General features: G+C 50.9%; 6 protein-coding genes across 6 annotated transcripts; 3 read left to right on the top strand and 3 right to left on the bottom strand.

Moving 5' to 3' along the window:
• Window positions 1-161: 161 nt before the first annotated feature.
• Window positions 162-3,962, top strand: PMZ80_010268 (uncharacterized protein; the record flags this gene model as incomplete). Its single annotated transcript, XM_064878658.1, has 1 exon — window positions 162-3,962. The coding sequence occupies one exon, from the start codon at window positions 162-164 to the stop codon at window positions 3,960-3,962; it is 3,801 nt and encodes a 1,266-aa protein (XP_064725737.1).
• Window positions 3,963-4,399: 437 nt separating this feature from the next.
• Window positions 4,400-5,845, top strand: PMZ80_010267 (uncharacterized protein; the record flags this gene model as incomplete). The annotated part of the gene is made up of 1 exon (XM_064878657.1): window positions 4,400-5,845. One exon carries the CDS (start codon window positions 4,400-4,402, stop codon window positions 5,843-5,845), a length of 1,446 nt encoding a protein of 481 aa, XP_064725736.1.
• An 817-nt stretch (window positions 5,846-6,662) lies between these two features.
• On the bottom strand, window positions 6,663-7,292 carry PMZ80_010266 (uncharacterized protein; the record flags this gene model as incomplete). The annotated part of the gene is made up of 1 exon (XM_064878656.1): window positions 6,663-7,292. One exon carries the CDS (start codon window positions 7,290-7,292, stop codon window positions 6,663-6,665), a length of 630 nt encoding a protein of 209 aa, XP_064725735.1.
• Window positions 7,293-8,691: 1,399 nt separating this feature from the next.
• On the top strand, window positions 8,692-10,455 carry PMZ80_010265 (uncharacterized protein; the record flags this gene model as incomplete). The annotated part of the gene is made up of 3 exons (XM_064878655.1): window positions 8,692-8,939; window positions 9,274-9,726; window positions 9,774-10,455. 3 exons carry the CDS (start codon window positions 8,692-8,694, stop codon window positions 10,453-10,455), a joined length of 1,383 nt encoding a protein of 460 aa, XP_064725734.1.
• Window positions 10,456-10,843: 388 nt separating this feature from the next.
• ERG2 (C-8 sterol isomerase) lies at window positions 10,844-11,729 on the bottom strand (the record flags this gene model as incomplete). Its single annotated transcript, XM_064878654.1, has 2 exons — window positions 10,844-11,113; window positions 11,283-11,729. The coding sequence occupies 2 exons, from the start codon at window positions 11,727-11,729 to the stop codon at window positions 10,844-10,846; spliced, it is 717 nt and encodes a 238-aa protein (XP_064725733.1).
• A 1,258-nt stretch (window positions 11,730-12,987) lies between these two features.
• On the bottom strand, window positions 12,988-13,368 carry PMZ80_010263 (uncharacterized protein; the record flags this gene model as incomplete). The annotated part of the gene is made up of 1 exon (XM_064878653.1): window positions 12,988-13,368. The coding sequence occupies one exon, from the start codon at window positions 13,366-13,368 to the stop codon at window positions 12,988-12,990; it is 381 nt and encodes a 126-aa protein (XP_064725732.1).
• Window positions 13,369-15,352: the final 1,984 nt, after the last annotated feature.

Here is a 15,352-nt window from a genome sequence, read left to right as displayed (position 1 = left end):
AATGTTTGGCAGAAACCCCCCCGGTCACCATCTTCTGCATTCATTTCTGCATCTGTTGCTCATGCTTCTCATGTTTTGGTCTACATTGTTTTGCTCTTGAGACCTCTGGCCGCTCGTATGTTGGCACTCGGGCTTGCATACCATACACCAACATAGCCACCATGGCTCACAAATACATCGGCACGCCGAACGCGACACACGTATCAATTAACTCTGACGGCTTTGGCGACATCGATGACCTGGTGCCGGAAGCCTCCTTCGTTGTGCCAAAAGACCGCGACGTGTTGCTGAAGGGAGGTCGAAATGGCTTACGTACTCCAGCAGCTGGCGGCGCTCTCCAGCTGCTACCGAATGGCAACCAGGTTCGAGGAAAAGCAGAATTTACTCCTCTGCTAAAGAGCGTCGCGAAAACGAACATCTCGAAAAGATTGTCAGCATCAGCGAGGCGGCGTGGTGCATCGAACACGCCTGGCAACAACACGCCCGGTCTACCACGATATGACGACTCGAACATCGCTACTGAGCACACAAGCAGCTCGGTCGGCCGAAATGATTACACGCCAATGCCTCAGAACGTCAGCAGCAGCGTGGCTAGTACACCACTTGCTCAGCTACCGACTCGGGATGGAGCGGTCGTTAATGACGGCAACGTGATGACTCTGCGCGAGCAGGAGAATATCATCGACAAGATCGAGAAGGAGAATTTTGGGCTGAAGATGAAGATACATTTCCTTGAGGAGAACTTGTCGAAAAGAGGCGGCGAATTCAATCAGGCTGCCTTAAAGGAGAATACAGACCTGAAAGTCAACCGGATCACCATGCAAAGAGAGCTACACAAGTTCAAGAAGACCATCGTCCAGGCAGAAAGAGATGCTGAATTATACAAGAGACAGCTAGAGGAATACAGGGAACGTGTCAGGCAAAAGAAGGCAGACGAGACCTTCCGCATCGAAATGGCCAACCTCAAGTCAGAATTAGAGCAGAAGGACCAAGAGCTGGACCAGCTGCGCGCAAAGTACGATAAGGTGCGATCGAGTAACGACTCAGAAACCGAGAAGCTACGAGACGAGGTTGCAGATCTTCAAGCAGACCTGAGAGAACGCGACCGCCAGCTCGACGAGCGTGAAGATGAGATTGATGCTCTCAAGTCAAATACAAACAAGGATGCAAATGCCGCAGCTGAGCTGGACCAAGAATTAGAGGATGCACGGCAGGAGATCGAGCACCTTCGCAACGATTTGGAGAAAGCAAATGCTGCAGCGAAAGAAGCCAAAGAAGAGCGAGAAAGTGCTGAGGAGGAGCAGCGACGAGCAGAAGAGGCACTACATGATCTCGAAGATGATGTAGCTAACAAATCAATTGTGCCGCAAGGTCTGAGTAAGAGATTGGAAGAAAGAGCCGCCAAGTTTGAGCATGATTACCACGACCTGAAAGAACGATTCCAAGAGCTTCAATCGTCTTTGGAGGAGAAGTCGCAGAGTGAGCGACAGCTACAGGAGCGACTGAGACATGCTGAGAAGGAAGGCTCGTCCGACCTCCGTCACATGCAGCAAGAGCTCGAGAATGCTCAGCAAAAGAGCGAGACCTTCGAACGCAAGTACAACAACATGGCAAAACAGGTCGAAGCAGTCAACAAGGAGTTATTGATCAAGACTGATGAGAAGGACTTGCTCCAGACTCGACACGATGCATTGACGACCGAATCAGCACAGTTACAGAATGACCTCGCAAAGACCCGGAAGTCCATTTCTTCTCTCGAATCAGCTGTCGATCAAGAGAAGCAACGAGCTGCGCAAAATGACAATCAGCTGCGACTCCAACACCGCAACGAGCTCGACCATCTGACTGATCAGATAGATACCCTTCACCGAGAGGCAAGCACGAGAGACGAGCAGCATGCCACCGAAGTCGAAGGTTGGGCCGCTGAAAGACGGACGATGGAGGCAGCAAAGAGTAAGGCTGAGGAGAAGGCAAGCGGTCTGCAGCGGACGGTCGATAAGCTGAACGATGCTCAAGGAACCTTGTCTGGTCGAGAGATGAGATTGCAAGAGGCTCTCGAGAGCGAGAAACAACGACATCAGCAGGAAGAGAAAGTGCTTAGCCGACAAATCGAAGAGCTCAATCAAGATCTAGCTGCAAAGCGCACTGCTTCTGAGGACAACCGATCAGAGCTCAATAATGCCAGAGAAGAGCTTCGCATCTCGGTTCGCGAACAGGCATTGTTGAAAGAGAAGATCACAGAGCTTGAGGACGAGATCGAGGTGCTGCAGGCAGATATCGAGCAGGAACACGATTTGGTACAGCAGCTTCAGCAAAAGTCTTCTTTGTCTTCGGATGCACAGTTTGCTAGGCTAAAGAAAGAGAAGGCTGACGTACAAGAGTCCCTAGCTAGTCTGAGGCTTGAGCTTGACGCTGCGAAGCGAGCCTCTCAAGCCGCGGAAGCTGAACGTGACGACCTTGAAGCACAACTCGAAAAAGCTCAGCAAAATCGGGCTCACGATGATACCTTCAACTTGCAGCAAGAGAAACGAGAGCTCAAGCGAGAAAGACAAAGACTCGAAAGTGATCTCGAGAAGGTCCGCACAGAGAGAGATACTCTGGTGCAGACCAATAGAGAACTTGAGGAGGAGCTTGATGCTGAGATCGAGCGAGCAACGGCCGAAGAACATAAGCTCAACACAGAGCTAGACAGCCTACGCAACAAGCAGCTCGTCTCATCTGACGGCAGAGACAAGGAGATCTTATCAGCCAAGAACAAAATTCATCGTTTGGAGACAAGGATCCGAGATCTCGAAGATCTGCTCGAAAACCAATCTCGGAAGGTGTCTTCTCCTAGCGTCGATATTTCTGGTCTTCGCCATGATTTAGGAGAAGCGCGTAAGAATGAGACTGCAGCAACCAAGCGAGAGACTGAGCTCAAGTCGTCGAATCGAGATCTGAAGATGAAGCTCAACGACCTCGAGCGACAACTTCATGAAGCTCGATTAGCTGAGCTCAAAGCCAAATCTCCTACATCATCAGTCTCGTCCAACAGTGGACGCGAGATCAACGAATTGCGACAAGAGGTTTTCGATGCTCGAGCTCAACTAAAGTCTCTGCGCGAGGAGAATCAACAACTGCGACGAAATTCCCGGAAGTCTTCTCAAGATGAAACACAACAAGCTGTTCTGCAAGCTCAGCTGGAATCCAAGGTGGACGAGATCGATGAGCTTGTTGGTAAGCTGGAAAGCCAGAATGAGCTCGTGGAGACTTTACGAAAAGATCTGGTTCGAATCAGAGAAGAACGCAACGAAGCTCGACAAGCGACAAGAAATACCACCAGACGCGACGACAGCCTGGATCTCAGGACTGAGCTCAAGCGACTACGTGGTGAACGAGACGAAGCTCGGAACGTTACTCTTCAGATCGCTGGCCGCAGCAAGGACGCTCTCCGCATGAAATCTGAATTGCTTCGCCTTAGGGAAGAGCGAATGCAAGCCAACCAGAGAGCCGAGACTGTGGAGAAAGAGCTTGACGTTGTTCAGTCACGGTACGAGAGCATGCTTGAGAGGCTGACTGCTGGTCCTCAAGAAGATAATGGCCTTTTGGAGAAGCAGATTCGAGGTCTTATGAAGGAAGTGCTGTGGCTAAAGGCAAAATGTCGTCGCGAAGAGCGCATGAGGAAGGATCTTGCTTGGTCAAAGACATACCTCGAGAACAGTGACGCTATGCGTATGCAGTGCAACCAGGTTGACTTGCGTATACTACGCGAGATGGGCATCGACATTGATCGTAAGAAGTACGAGCAGAAGTTGGCACCAATTCAGAAATTCAGGGCTGGCGTGTTCTGCGTCATGGCAGCCATACGGATGAGTAACCTCGAAGAACAATGGCGAGACGCAAGGAAGATTGGAGATGAGCTACGACATGCAAGGAAGCGACAGACACGACAAATGAGTTGTCGGACTATGGAGGAGGTCTAGGTCAATATTGGGATTGATGAAGATGTCACGACTCACGACCTTCTAATTTCGGCGTTCAGTTCGGCTCGACCGGCCATCGATGAGGCAGAGTGATTTCTGGCCTTGTTTGAGAGACTGTTGGTCTAGGCGTTCTTTGTGTCTTGGTTATGGCGCAGCGCATGTTGCTGCTATCATTAGCAAGGAGTTTGAGGTTTATGAAAGGAAACGAACAATGATTTCGCAACGAACCTTGTCCTGCAAAGGAATTAACTGCTTTGTCCCAAGGACATATCATCTAACTACCTTCCGGTTTTCAACCAGCGTGCTTGCTTTTGACAAAGTTTCATATCATTGCTTACCATTTGTCACAGGCGTTATCACTCAGACACCCTCACGCCAGCTAAAGAACAAGCAGTGAGTCCAACGATACAGAAAAGCAAATACAAACGCTTACCACAATGCCTCTCCCTAGTCTACGACGCAAGTCTCGGCCAGCGAACATCGCTAGGCCTGAAGCCGCGGGCAATGCATCATTTCCAGCAGGGGAAGCATCGCCTGTGCCCATCAGTGGGCCAGAGCCAGTCCTAACACCACATATGCAGCCACGGCCGCGCTCATCATGGTACTCGCAGGCTTCAGTGTCGTATGATGCACCTCTTGGCTACACGAACCCATATGCACCTCCTCCTATACCAGCACACCTAGCGACATCCGCACCGACACCTCTTACTCCGCATGCACTGCGATCGCTGGACGAAGCAGCCCGTCGAGCTGCAAGTGAGGAATGGGAAGACGATAACGTACCGGAGTCTCCAGGCGGAACACGACAATCGACACCGGAGCCTTATCTGAGTCGAAGCAAGCACACCGCTGTGTCAGAGTACCTTCGAGAGCGAGCGTGGGTGCCTACGACGCCTTCTCCAGCACCATCACATACACCACCGATGCCAACTTCGACGCCTCCGCCTGTGCCATCACTTGGGGCGTCTATGCTGAGGCGGTTCTCGCTCTCGTCTAGTGGTGACAGACCATTATCTCGACGGGATTCGCGACGTGGGTCCGCCAGGTCAAAGAGATCTAGCATTACCACCCTGCCATACCCTGTCTCGATATCCGAGCATGAACATGAACAGCTGATCCCGCCACAGCACGCTGCGCCAGTCATACCGCTTCAGCAGCACATCTCAAGCTCCTCGACACAAACACCGTCATCGAAGTTCTCCAACCCGTTCTCTTTCTCAACCACGCGCTCAAAGACCAAGAGCACGAATGCAACCTCACCGGCTGCCTCGACACCAGCAACAGACCCATTGATTTCAACACCATACGAACAGACAAAACGAGGTCGATCACCAATTCCAGTCACCACCCTTCACGCCTTCGACCACCAAGTGCCGAATCACGGCGTCGCAAACCAGGCTCTGATCAGAGGTCTGAGCCAGAAGTATGGGCCTGCACCACAGTATCAGCCAACCCACACACAGTCAGCGCAGTACCCACCGCCATCGCACCGCAACAACGCAATCCCCAACCGCTTCGACTCCATGGCCGTAGCACCCACCCGCGCCACCGCACCGCCAACTTACACCACACAACCTGCCCCTCGCACCGCAGCCCAAAACCTCCTGCAACCTAAACACACCGGCCTCCGCGTCCTGAACACGAGGACTAGAGATCCGACTGAGACATCCGACGAGGGCAGCTGGCTGTATATCGGGACACTTCGGGGTCCAACGCCGGCTGGGGTGAGGATGATTGATGAGCTTATGGCTAAGAGTCTGGAGAAGAATGGGACGACGGAGAAGGGGATTAAGGAGATACGGAGACTGCTTAAGCATGAGAGTCGGACTACGATTGAGTGGACGGAGGGGTATTTGAGACGGAGATGGGGGGTGGGATTATAGGGATTGCTGGTGGGTGGCTTGATGCTGTAGAATCGAGTCTGGTCAGGTATGATTTCTGGGAGGTATAATTTATTCAACTGATTTCTTCGACAATGACCAATATGAATTATTCTTGCCTTTTGCAACGTACCGATAAATGCGTGTTGTTCACATGGCACTGTCTCGACGCGCATGCTACTGGTAGAAATCATGATACTGTCCTTAAAACATCATGCCACTGATGATTCTTCGCTAGGTAGACGTCCAGAGAAATAACGATGCTGCTGCGCCCGAACAGTCTGGCAGGCAGGTGGCGGACAAGACCGCCCGGACCTGGAGATGCCCGACGACGCGTCTATAGCGGCTACCAAGCTCCTTGTCCCAAGCTGTTGAAGCTTCACTGCCTCGTCGGTGCTCTCGAACCCTACTGTACTACCCGGATCCTTATACTCTACTGTGTTACATGCAGTACCTCCTACTTAGCTTCATGTGCAGGCGACTCAATATCGCACTGATCAGGCTAGAGGCTACCTTGAGTCACGAAACACGTTGGAGAAGGATGTTGGAATCATGTGTTAATTCCCGGCCGTAGGGGATGGCTTAAATGCAATTGCTTCTACAGTTCTGTCTGTAACAGAATTGGCTGGACATACTTATCACTTGACGTGATTGACCTACGAGTACAGTTCGGACGAGCGTCCTCTGGCAATAGCCTGATACAGAGAAAGCCGAAAACGTTCCGCGATACCTGACTTACCTCAGCATGTCTCATCAAACGAGTCCTAATTGCTTGCCTGCTTACCTTATGCTCCTTACTTCTCCCTTCGTGATTCTTTACTTACCAGTATCCCCTCGACCCCTTCCTCGACCGCCCACTCCCACTCCGACTCGGCAAGCCCGCACATGAATCCCGGTTCGGCCAGTCATACTCCCACTCCACGTCCGTCTCACGCCTACGCCTTGTGCTTGGCCGTCGGCTCGAGCTCGGCACATGACTACTCGAGCTCATACTCGGCCAGTCCAATGGCCAGCTAGGTTGACGCGCATCCCTAGCCCTCCATTTCGCATTGTGAGCTCTCGCTCGGTATGCAAGGTCAATTGCCTTGCTGCGTTCTCGCTCTTCGGCTTCCCAGAGCTGGTTGCGGTGCAGGCGGTCGCGGGGTTGGATGTAGTCTGTGTCGGGGTAGCCGTATGTGTGGGTAGGTTCATGGGCGTGTGACCTTGATCGTTTCCGAGACCGTGATCGAGCTGGCGGAGGTGGGAATTCTTGGGGTTTGTACCGGGAGGAGACGACTTCAGGTGTGTAGTCATTCTGTCCGCCTGGGACGAATCTGTAGGCGTTTCTGGGGCCACATTCTCGGGGATCGTGGTCTACGGGGCGGATTCGGCGGCCTGTGCTTGCGTAGCGTTGGGGACCGGAGACCTGCTCGTGGTGGTCGCTGCTGAAGAGGCGGTTGAAAAAACCCATTGTGGTTTCAGATAGCCAGTTCACTTGTATCAGAACGATGCAGGGTAGGGTGTCCGGGATTCGCACATGTGAGTTGATATACCTTCAGGCTGTCAGCCTGCATGGTGGCTGCATTGTTCGTTCGTTGATGTGAAGTTTGTTGTTAGCTGGCAGTACTGTAGAAAGAGTTATTGTTAGGTTGTGTACATTACCTCCTCTGTCCAAGTGCATTGTCTACCAACAAGCTCGTCGAAATGGTGGAATGATCGACCTAACCCTTTGTCTTCATCATGTCAACATGCTACCTGGCTCCCTTTTCGGGTAGTAGGCCTTGTGTAAACCCCAGCAGAATGCAATAGGATACGCGCAGTGGCTTGCATGTAAGGCCACACGATCGTGGCGAGGGTCAGTATAAATGTCGTCCTTGTACTATACGCAGACACTGTGAAGAAGGAACAGGACCTGTATGTAAAGGTCCCTACAGTCAGGCATGGAGTAAGTAGCTGAAAGCAATCGCATCGGAGTCATGATCAGACTGTCGATATTTGTGACCCGCAAAAAGATGCATGTCGAACAAAGCGTCTGATACTGCCGGCTTTCCAGTACCCGGTCGAGGCTGTTGCACATCAATGGGTAGTAGCAACAATGTGCTCTTGACCTGAGCTGCCGGCATTGTCAAGGACGAATGCTGAAGTCCAATGTGAACAGACTGTTAAGCTGTATGCGTACAGCCGCGTATATTGTGATATGGCTCAAGAAGGATTCGAGCATTCTCCCTATCAGCATGGCGCCCAAGAGAGATTATGAAGCTTAGCAGCACGGACCGAACATGGAAGAATTCCATTGAACATGTAGCGTGTGACTACGATAGACTGGCTCCATGGGCTTTGTATAAGAGAGCTCGGTACCCTGCATCGCGTATCGCATGGTAAGAATGGTAGTGCTGAGTCGGGTGAGTAGAGGCGGAAAGTTCGGCCGAATCTAGAAAATGACATTCGCATCTCAGATACTGTAGTACCGAGACTCGGTCACACGATTATCCGTTCCGCCCGGCCAGCTGAAGCTTCTATCACAGCCACATGAAAGCTTCAGAAGCTTATCGCTGACCCACGCGTATTGAACCTGTTGTCATCGCACGCCAATAACATCTTCTGCTGTAGCTACTTAGTGTCCCTAGCACGGCTAGATCGTTCCTGCCGCATCCTACCAAGCGGGCAGGACCTTGTTGGAAAGAATGATCTTCAGCAAACTACTAAACTTGCGAATTTTCGCAGCTGATGATCGATTGATTCTCTGCAACAGAATGGATTTTGACGGGACCTGATTGCGCAGAACGTATCATAACTCTGACTACTAGCAGTATTCGATACCGCATATGAGGCATAGCTATACCACATAGTTACCACTCACCAACACCATCATGTCCGTCGCGAACGCGGGCATCGCAGCCTCAGCCGCCTACCCTGAAGCCGAGGATGCGAAAGGCACGGAGCCTGAGCTCTTGGAACCAGCGAATACCCCCGAAGATGTTCGCCCCATCGCGCCCGATCAGTTCGACCCGAGATACGAGACCGGAAAGTGGGAAACCATCGCGTATTACCTCTATTACGTCGGCAATAACGGCCTCACCCTCTTCAACTTCGCACCCACATCGTTCCAGAACTTCATGTACGAAGCAGGCGGGGACAGCGGCATGTTAAATTTCTTCGGAAGAGGCAGGACAATCAATTCTATTGTATTACTGTGCAATGGAATTAGTTTTGCAATACAGGTCGTGTTGTTCTTGCTTTTGGGCAGTCTCGCAGATTATGGATCTTGGAGACCATGGATCTTGATCTTCTGGTCTGTCGTTGCGTTTGGACTGGGTTTTGGGTGGTTGGGTGTGCATACGGAAAATAAATGGCATGTTGGTGTAGGATTGTATATGGTAGGCTTGATCGCATACCAGATGTAGGAGACACCTGAATTCGTTGCACTCTCTACGCTTGCTGACAGTATACAGGTGTATCACTTTCTGGACGGCGGCGTTCCCTGGGCTGGCGCGGAACACTCCCGAGATGCGGATCAAAGCAGAAGAATATGAGGCTGGAGAGATTGATCGGGATGAATATGACTTTCACGATATGATGCAAAGGAACAGGATTTCCAACGTGGCATTCATCGCGCAGTCAGCAGGAGAAATTATTATTCTCGCAATATTGGTCGGGATATTGTTCGCCTTGGACGTGAATGCTAGCACGGCGAACAATGACTGGGGTTTGAGTGTGCTTATCGCTTACTGCACAGCTTGGTGGATCGTTTTGGCCATTCCATGGTTTGTGCTTGAGAAGAGGAGGCCTGGGCAGAAGATTCCGGCCGGACTCAATATCATCACCGTGCTACCATGGACATTGTGGAGAGCAGTTTGTCAAATCTGGGAACTAAAGCAGACACTACTTTACTTGGTAGGATATTTGTGAGTGTTCAGGCGGTCCCAGCAGTAAATATCGCTAACATGAGCAGCCTCCTTGGAGACTCTCTTAACACAACTGTCACTGTCATTGCTACACTCCAAAACAGTGTCGTTGCATACAATACACTTACCCTGACCTACCTCCTCATCGTCGGTATTGCCGCGCAATTGATCGGTATCTTCGGCTTCTGGACCATTCAGAAACGCTTCAAGCTCTCCACGAAAGTCATGTTTAACGCAGTCATGGTCGGAATTCTTGTCCTTGATGGGTGGGGCATGATTGGTATCTGGACTCAAAAGTTCGGGTTTCACAACGTTTGGGAATTCTGGCTTTATCAGGTCTTCTACGGCCTCTTCGTTTGTCCTTGGTACAGCTACTCCCAAATCATGATCAGCGAAGTCACACCTCGCGGCAAAGAATTCCTCTTCTTCAGCCTCTTCAGCATTATGGGCAAGACATCCGCCTTCATCGGTCCGATAGTGTCGTCGGCCATCATCGATGCATCGCCGAGCGGAAACAACAGCCTACCGTTCTACTTCCTGTTCGGGTTGACACTGTTGAGTCTACTGTTGTTAGCGTTCTTCGTCAACCTCAAGAAGAGCCGCGTGGAGCAAGCGGCATTCTTGGAGAGGGAGGCGGCGATCAAGAAGAGAAGGGCTAGTGTGATGTCTGGGGAGGACATAAACAGTTATGAGGGTAAAGATAGGCTCGGAGGCCGCAAAAAGCTCTAGAAGGGCAGACAGGTTGGTATGGTGTTCGCGATGAGACGAGCACTATTCATGAGAGGCTCGGAGAAGTGGATGCCTTTGTGAAGCAAGAATAACAGCTGTCGACTGGCTGATGAAATCATGAATTATGAATACATAGATTATCGGCGGAAGGAGCCCAGAACCATGAGGCTGAGATGGCTTGTTGAATCAAAGGCTTTGATATTCCACCGCTTCCGCATCACACCTTTTGATACAAAACTGCCAATACTCAGTCGCCTCACCTTGTAAACAACTCGACGCTGTACCTGTTCTGCAGCGACATGATCCTCCTGATGGTATCCACCTCAGATCCCGGAGCCGCCTACATCCAAACTCATACCCTTACCGATTATTCGCGCTTCACCACCGCCTAAATCTTCCCCGCCACCAAATTCCTCACCATCTCCCTCCCCGTAATCCACACGGTCCTCCAAAGCGTATACACATCCAACGTACTACTAAAGCTATCCGCGAACCCGAAGGGAAGCATCCCCGGTATCCATCCCTGCGCCAGCTCAAGCGCCCAACACCCCTTGTGCATCTTGTATTGCTTTACGGTGCCGCGGTGGAGGTGGTGCACGCTGCCTTTGGGGTAGCGTTCCATTTGGAGGGTGTGGGATGGGGCGGCCCATTGTTCGCCCTGGTGGTGGGGTTAGTAGTGCGCAGGATGTAACAGTGCTAACGTGTCAGATGTAGCTTCTGTCATGGCTCCCAGCAACACATGACGTTTGAGTTTGGGATAGAGGGTACATGCATGACAAGCAGCATCTGGGCAGTAGGCGTGAACAGGGACAGGGGGACAAGCTCACCTCCAAAATATGAAAATAATCATCCGCCGTATGCCGCCCCGTATGTCCCTCCGTCCCCAACGGCGTCCCAAACACAATCAAATACTCCGTAATACTCGCATGAATAAGGTACATACTCCCCATCGCACCACCAGCGTTATTGAAGACCCATTCGTCCTCGTATGGACTCACTCCAGATTGGATGCTGGCATCATCTGGGAAGGGGGACGCGGTGATGTGGCGGGTTCCGTGGGTTTGTTGGAGAGAGGTGACGATGTGGTTTATTGTTGCTGCTGTGGAATTTGGGTGGAGGGTGAGGGCTTCTTGGAAGAGGATGTTCATGTCGCGCGGGTTGAAGATGTAGAAGTTTGATTTGTAGTTTTCGAGCATTTGCCATGTTGGGTAGAGGATTGCGATGATGCCGATTAGGTAGGCTAGGCGGAGGAGGAGGGGTGTTGTAGTCGCCATGGCCATGGGCAAGTATCAAATGGTGGTGTTGGTCGCTTTGACGAGCACTCCTTTTTTATTCAGCCAGAAGAAACGTCGAGTCTTACACAATGCACGCGCCGAAAGAGTTTGGAAAAAGTGTCTTGAGCCAGCAAAGGAGCGCGAAGAAGCGGACAGGAAAGAACGACTTGCTTTCCAAGCAGAATGATACTCCTTGTTGTCTATGGTTGTTGCTATGAAGCACCTGGGGAAGTCAACTTCAATATCGAAAGCCTTGCTGCCTGGCGTAGTCAGTCTAGTGGCCTTACCGTCGGGAAGATGCGAACCCGGATGAGTTGATGGCACCAGGCAACCAGGTTCCTAAACTAGACTGCATGGTCGACACTAGTACCGTGAGCTCGTGCGCATAAGCGTCTTGTCGTAGTCGGCGACCAGAATACATGGGGACTGGTGTCTGCTCGGGCGGCGAAATCATGTTCTTACCGCTGACCGCGGGCACCGGAGCATGGATTGCCAGCAGGCCGAGAACCCGAACTTTCGACATGTTCAAGTCAGCAATTTTAAGCGACAACAGTCCTGCCAGGGCAGCGGTGAGACGGTACAAGCACGACCAGGTGACAGGAATACGCAGGTAGAAGATCTACACCGTCTTCATTGTTTTTCGATGCCTCGGTTCAGAAGCCACAGGCTATCTCATCATGTCTGCTAGGGCAGCATGGCCACGCAAAACTATATTACCATCAAACCGCCGGAAAGAATATCTTGTCATCATCGTTAATCATCAGCCTCGAAACCTTCTTCCTTCTGCCCTTCTCCTTCACTCATGCTGTAGGCTGATCAATCGGGAGGTGCTGCCGCAGAGCCGCGGGTTCCTGTTCCACGGCACACAGAGAACGCCTCTAAGCACTCGTGACGTGGAGATCTGCCACACCAGTCCCACTGCAGCCAAGACCAAAACTGTATGCACAATTTGCATATCGTATTCGTAGATAAGCGTCGCTTACGGAGCGAACACCGCTGCTTTTGCTTTTGTGTTCATGCCTGAAAGCCGAGTTTGGTGCTGTTTCGTCCATCCGATTATTGATCGCCGTGATCTTCCCCTCTTGCATTCGTATCTTTTTGACGTGAAGCCGAAACAAATCTGTCGTCATGAGAGTCTATCTCAGACCATAACGCCGTACCATGAATCCATGGAAACCATTTTGGGGTATCATTGTTGAGAAGAGAACCGCTTGCTTTTCGCTAGAAATCGCTGAAATCAAGAATTCAAGTCGTTGCTTCAAGAACTGCGTGAGACTGTTCTGCAGAGTGATAGACTGTCGTCTTCGTCGTCATCGTAGTCTGTGTAGGCGAAGCCATACTCATCAATTTCTGGTTTCGATTCTTGTTTCGGCGTGTCAAGTTGTGCCCATTGGATGTGGTGTTGTGATGTCGTCGGCTTTAGGCATGACTGTTGGGGACTCGGCGGTGGTGAATTCCTGATAACATCTTCTAATGCCTCTAGCAGCTGTGCTGTGCCCAGACGTTGCCGTAGATCAGTCTTTGAAGCACTCGAATTTGATTTTCTCCTCGCTAGGCTGGCTAATGAATACGTCTCCTCGATTGATAGTTCTCTGGTGAGTGGTAGCTCTCTCGATAGATGTCTCGACATGGCCGACATTGTTGTGTGTGTGTTTACGGTGAAAGAAGAAAAGCGGAACCAGAGACGAATCTCCGGCACTGATATATCACGGTGTGACTCTTAGGCTTCACCGCTAGGTGTTTGAGCGGTTGAGAAACCTAGTTTGGAAAGTGGCACTTTTGTTTTGCAAGACGGATGCAGATGCAATGCAAGAAGGTCTTCTAGCGTATGATTCGCGGCGATGCGCTTGTGTTATGTAGGCTGTACTTCTGTGGAAGTGGAATCCGCCTGCTTTTCCTTTGTGAAATTTTACTTGTTGGATGGCAAGTAAAGGATTTGTCTTGAAGAATTCTTCTCATGGTGGATGGCGGTAGTGGATTCATGGTGAATATGTATTACGAAGTGGTGCTCCGTGTACAGTAATCGCACAATCACGACATCAACCGGAGGTAAGGCGCAAAGCTTATTATGACTGTTAACAGCGTAAAAGGGCGGCTGCTGATGCGATCCGTGCTTAGCATCATGACCAGTCAACCTGAGTTGACTCATGCCGAGAAGCTTGCGCGTCCTCCCCAGCCAATCGTATGCTTCGCTGATAAAGCGTGTCTGTCAATTTCCGACAAGGCACAGAGAACTTTCGGCCTTCGCAGGCTTCCATCTCGTAAGCCCGGCTAACTTGTTCTTTCGGTCACACGTTAATAATGCCGCCCTTTGAAGGGCGCGTTCCTCCGACAGGAAAGTCGTGCCTTACGAGTATTCAAACAGTTGATTGTTCGACTGCAACATAGCACGATATCTGACTTTCGATGCGAGCGTGTCGTATCCAGCTTGTCTCGACATCGTTTCGAGCTCTCCGTACACAGTGAGTGCAGAAGAGGTTGCATAATACGAAACAACCACGTACTTAACACGGACGCGGGCGTCCACAAGATCCGTGATTATTCCTTGATTAAACCCGATTGGTAGCACAAAGCAGCGTTTGTCCTCGCCAGGTTTCTTCTGAATTTATTTCCGTCTTGGCAGCAAGGATAGAACTTCGGACGAAAGTGAAGCCTTTCGGCTGTAAGACTATGCCAAGGATTTGAAGACGGCTCCGAGATCTTCTTTGTCGCTGTTAACAAAAGTTCTGTAACACGGAAGCCACGTGTTGAAGCTGGCATCTCGAAGGTCGTCCAATCCATGTATTTTAAAAACCACATGTCTCTCACAGCATGGCGTTGTGACCATTTACTGAGGCCTGAACATCATTCTTGGGATTTATTACGTTAAATGCTCTTCTTGACCCGCTACATCTCCGATCTTTGGGAAAATTTGGCTTGCACATGCCGTCGCCTCCTTTCGAGACGCGTCGCAGTCGCAAATTTTGACACAGTGTGTTTCAGAGCAAAACGATGAGGCTCTTTCCACAACAAAGCTAGTGGTTCAAACATGAAGAATTCTAGAAGGTTTGTTGTGAAAGTGGATGCAGGTGTAAACACTAACGGCAGACTCTCGGAGGTGAACGTCCGAGAAAAGATTTTTGATGTCCACGTGTTCAAGGAAGACTCTCAATTCGACTTGATTGAACAAATGGCTAGCATATGTCTGCCATGATCTTTACGAAGTCAGTGCTTCCCAGTGCCTCCGAATCTGGCGGAGACCGTGGGCTTTGGGCCAAAAAATGGTTGGTGGCGACCAATACAGTAGGGGCCTAGGTGCAGTACCGACTCGGCGACATCGTGCTCTTGAATATAGCATGGAGAATGCGGTTCTTCTCGCAACTCGACTGGCCTCGAGCTTTACAGAGGGCAAGTCTATACGACGGATGCCCTTGTAGCTGTTGTGGCACTTATACGTTGTGTTTTGTTGACCCTGTGCTTATCCTGCATTAATGTCGGCACTGCGACAAGTCGAAAGACTAATGTCGCGAAGCAGTGTGCTGATATCCGAGTGACCGGGGCTGTTGGGAGGCCGCCATGTTATCGAGGGTCCACCATATTCCAACTTGCTTTTCCTCCACGATGTTGGTAAGTTCTTTCTCCCA

This window comes from Knufia obscura, assembly GCF_036327395.1.
Source record: "Knufia obscura strain CCFEE 5817 isolate CBS 148926 chromosome Unknown scaffold_16, whole genome shotgun sequence".
In the NCBI taxonomy this organism is placed as follows: domain Eukaryota; kingdom Fungi; phylum Ascomycota; class Eurotiomycetes; order Chaetothyriales; family Trichomeriaceae; genus Knufia; species Knufia obscura.
Note: the sequence above shows the minus strand (reverse complement) of the source record. Positions and strands in the feature narration are given on the sequence as shown.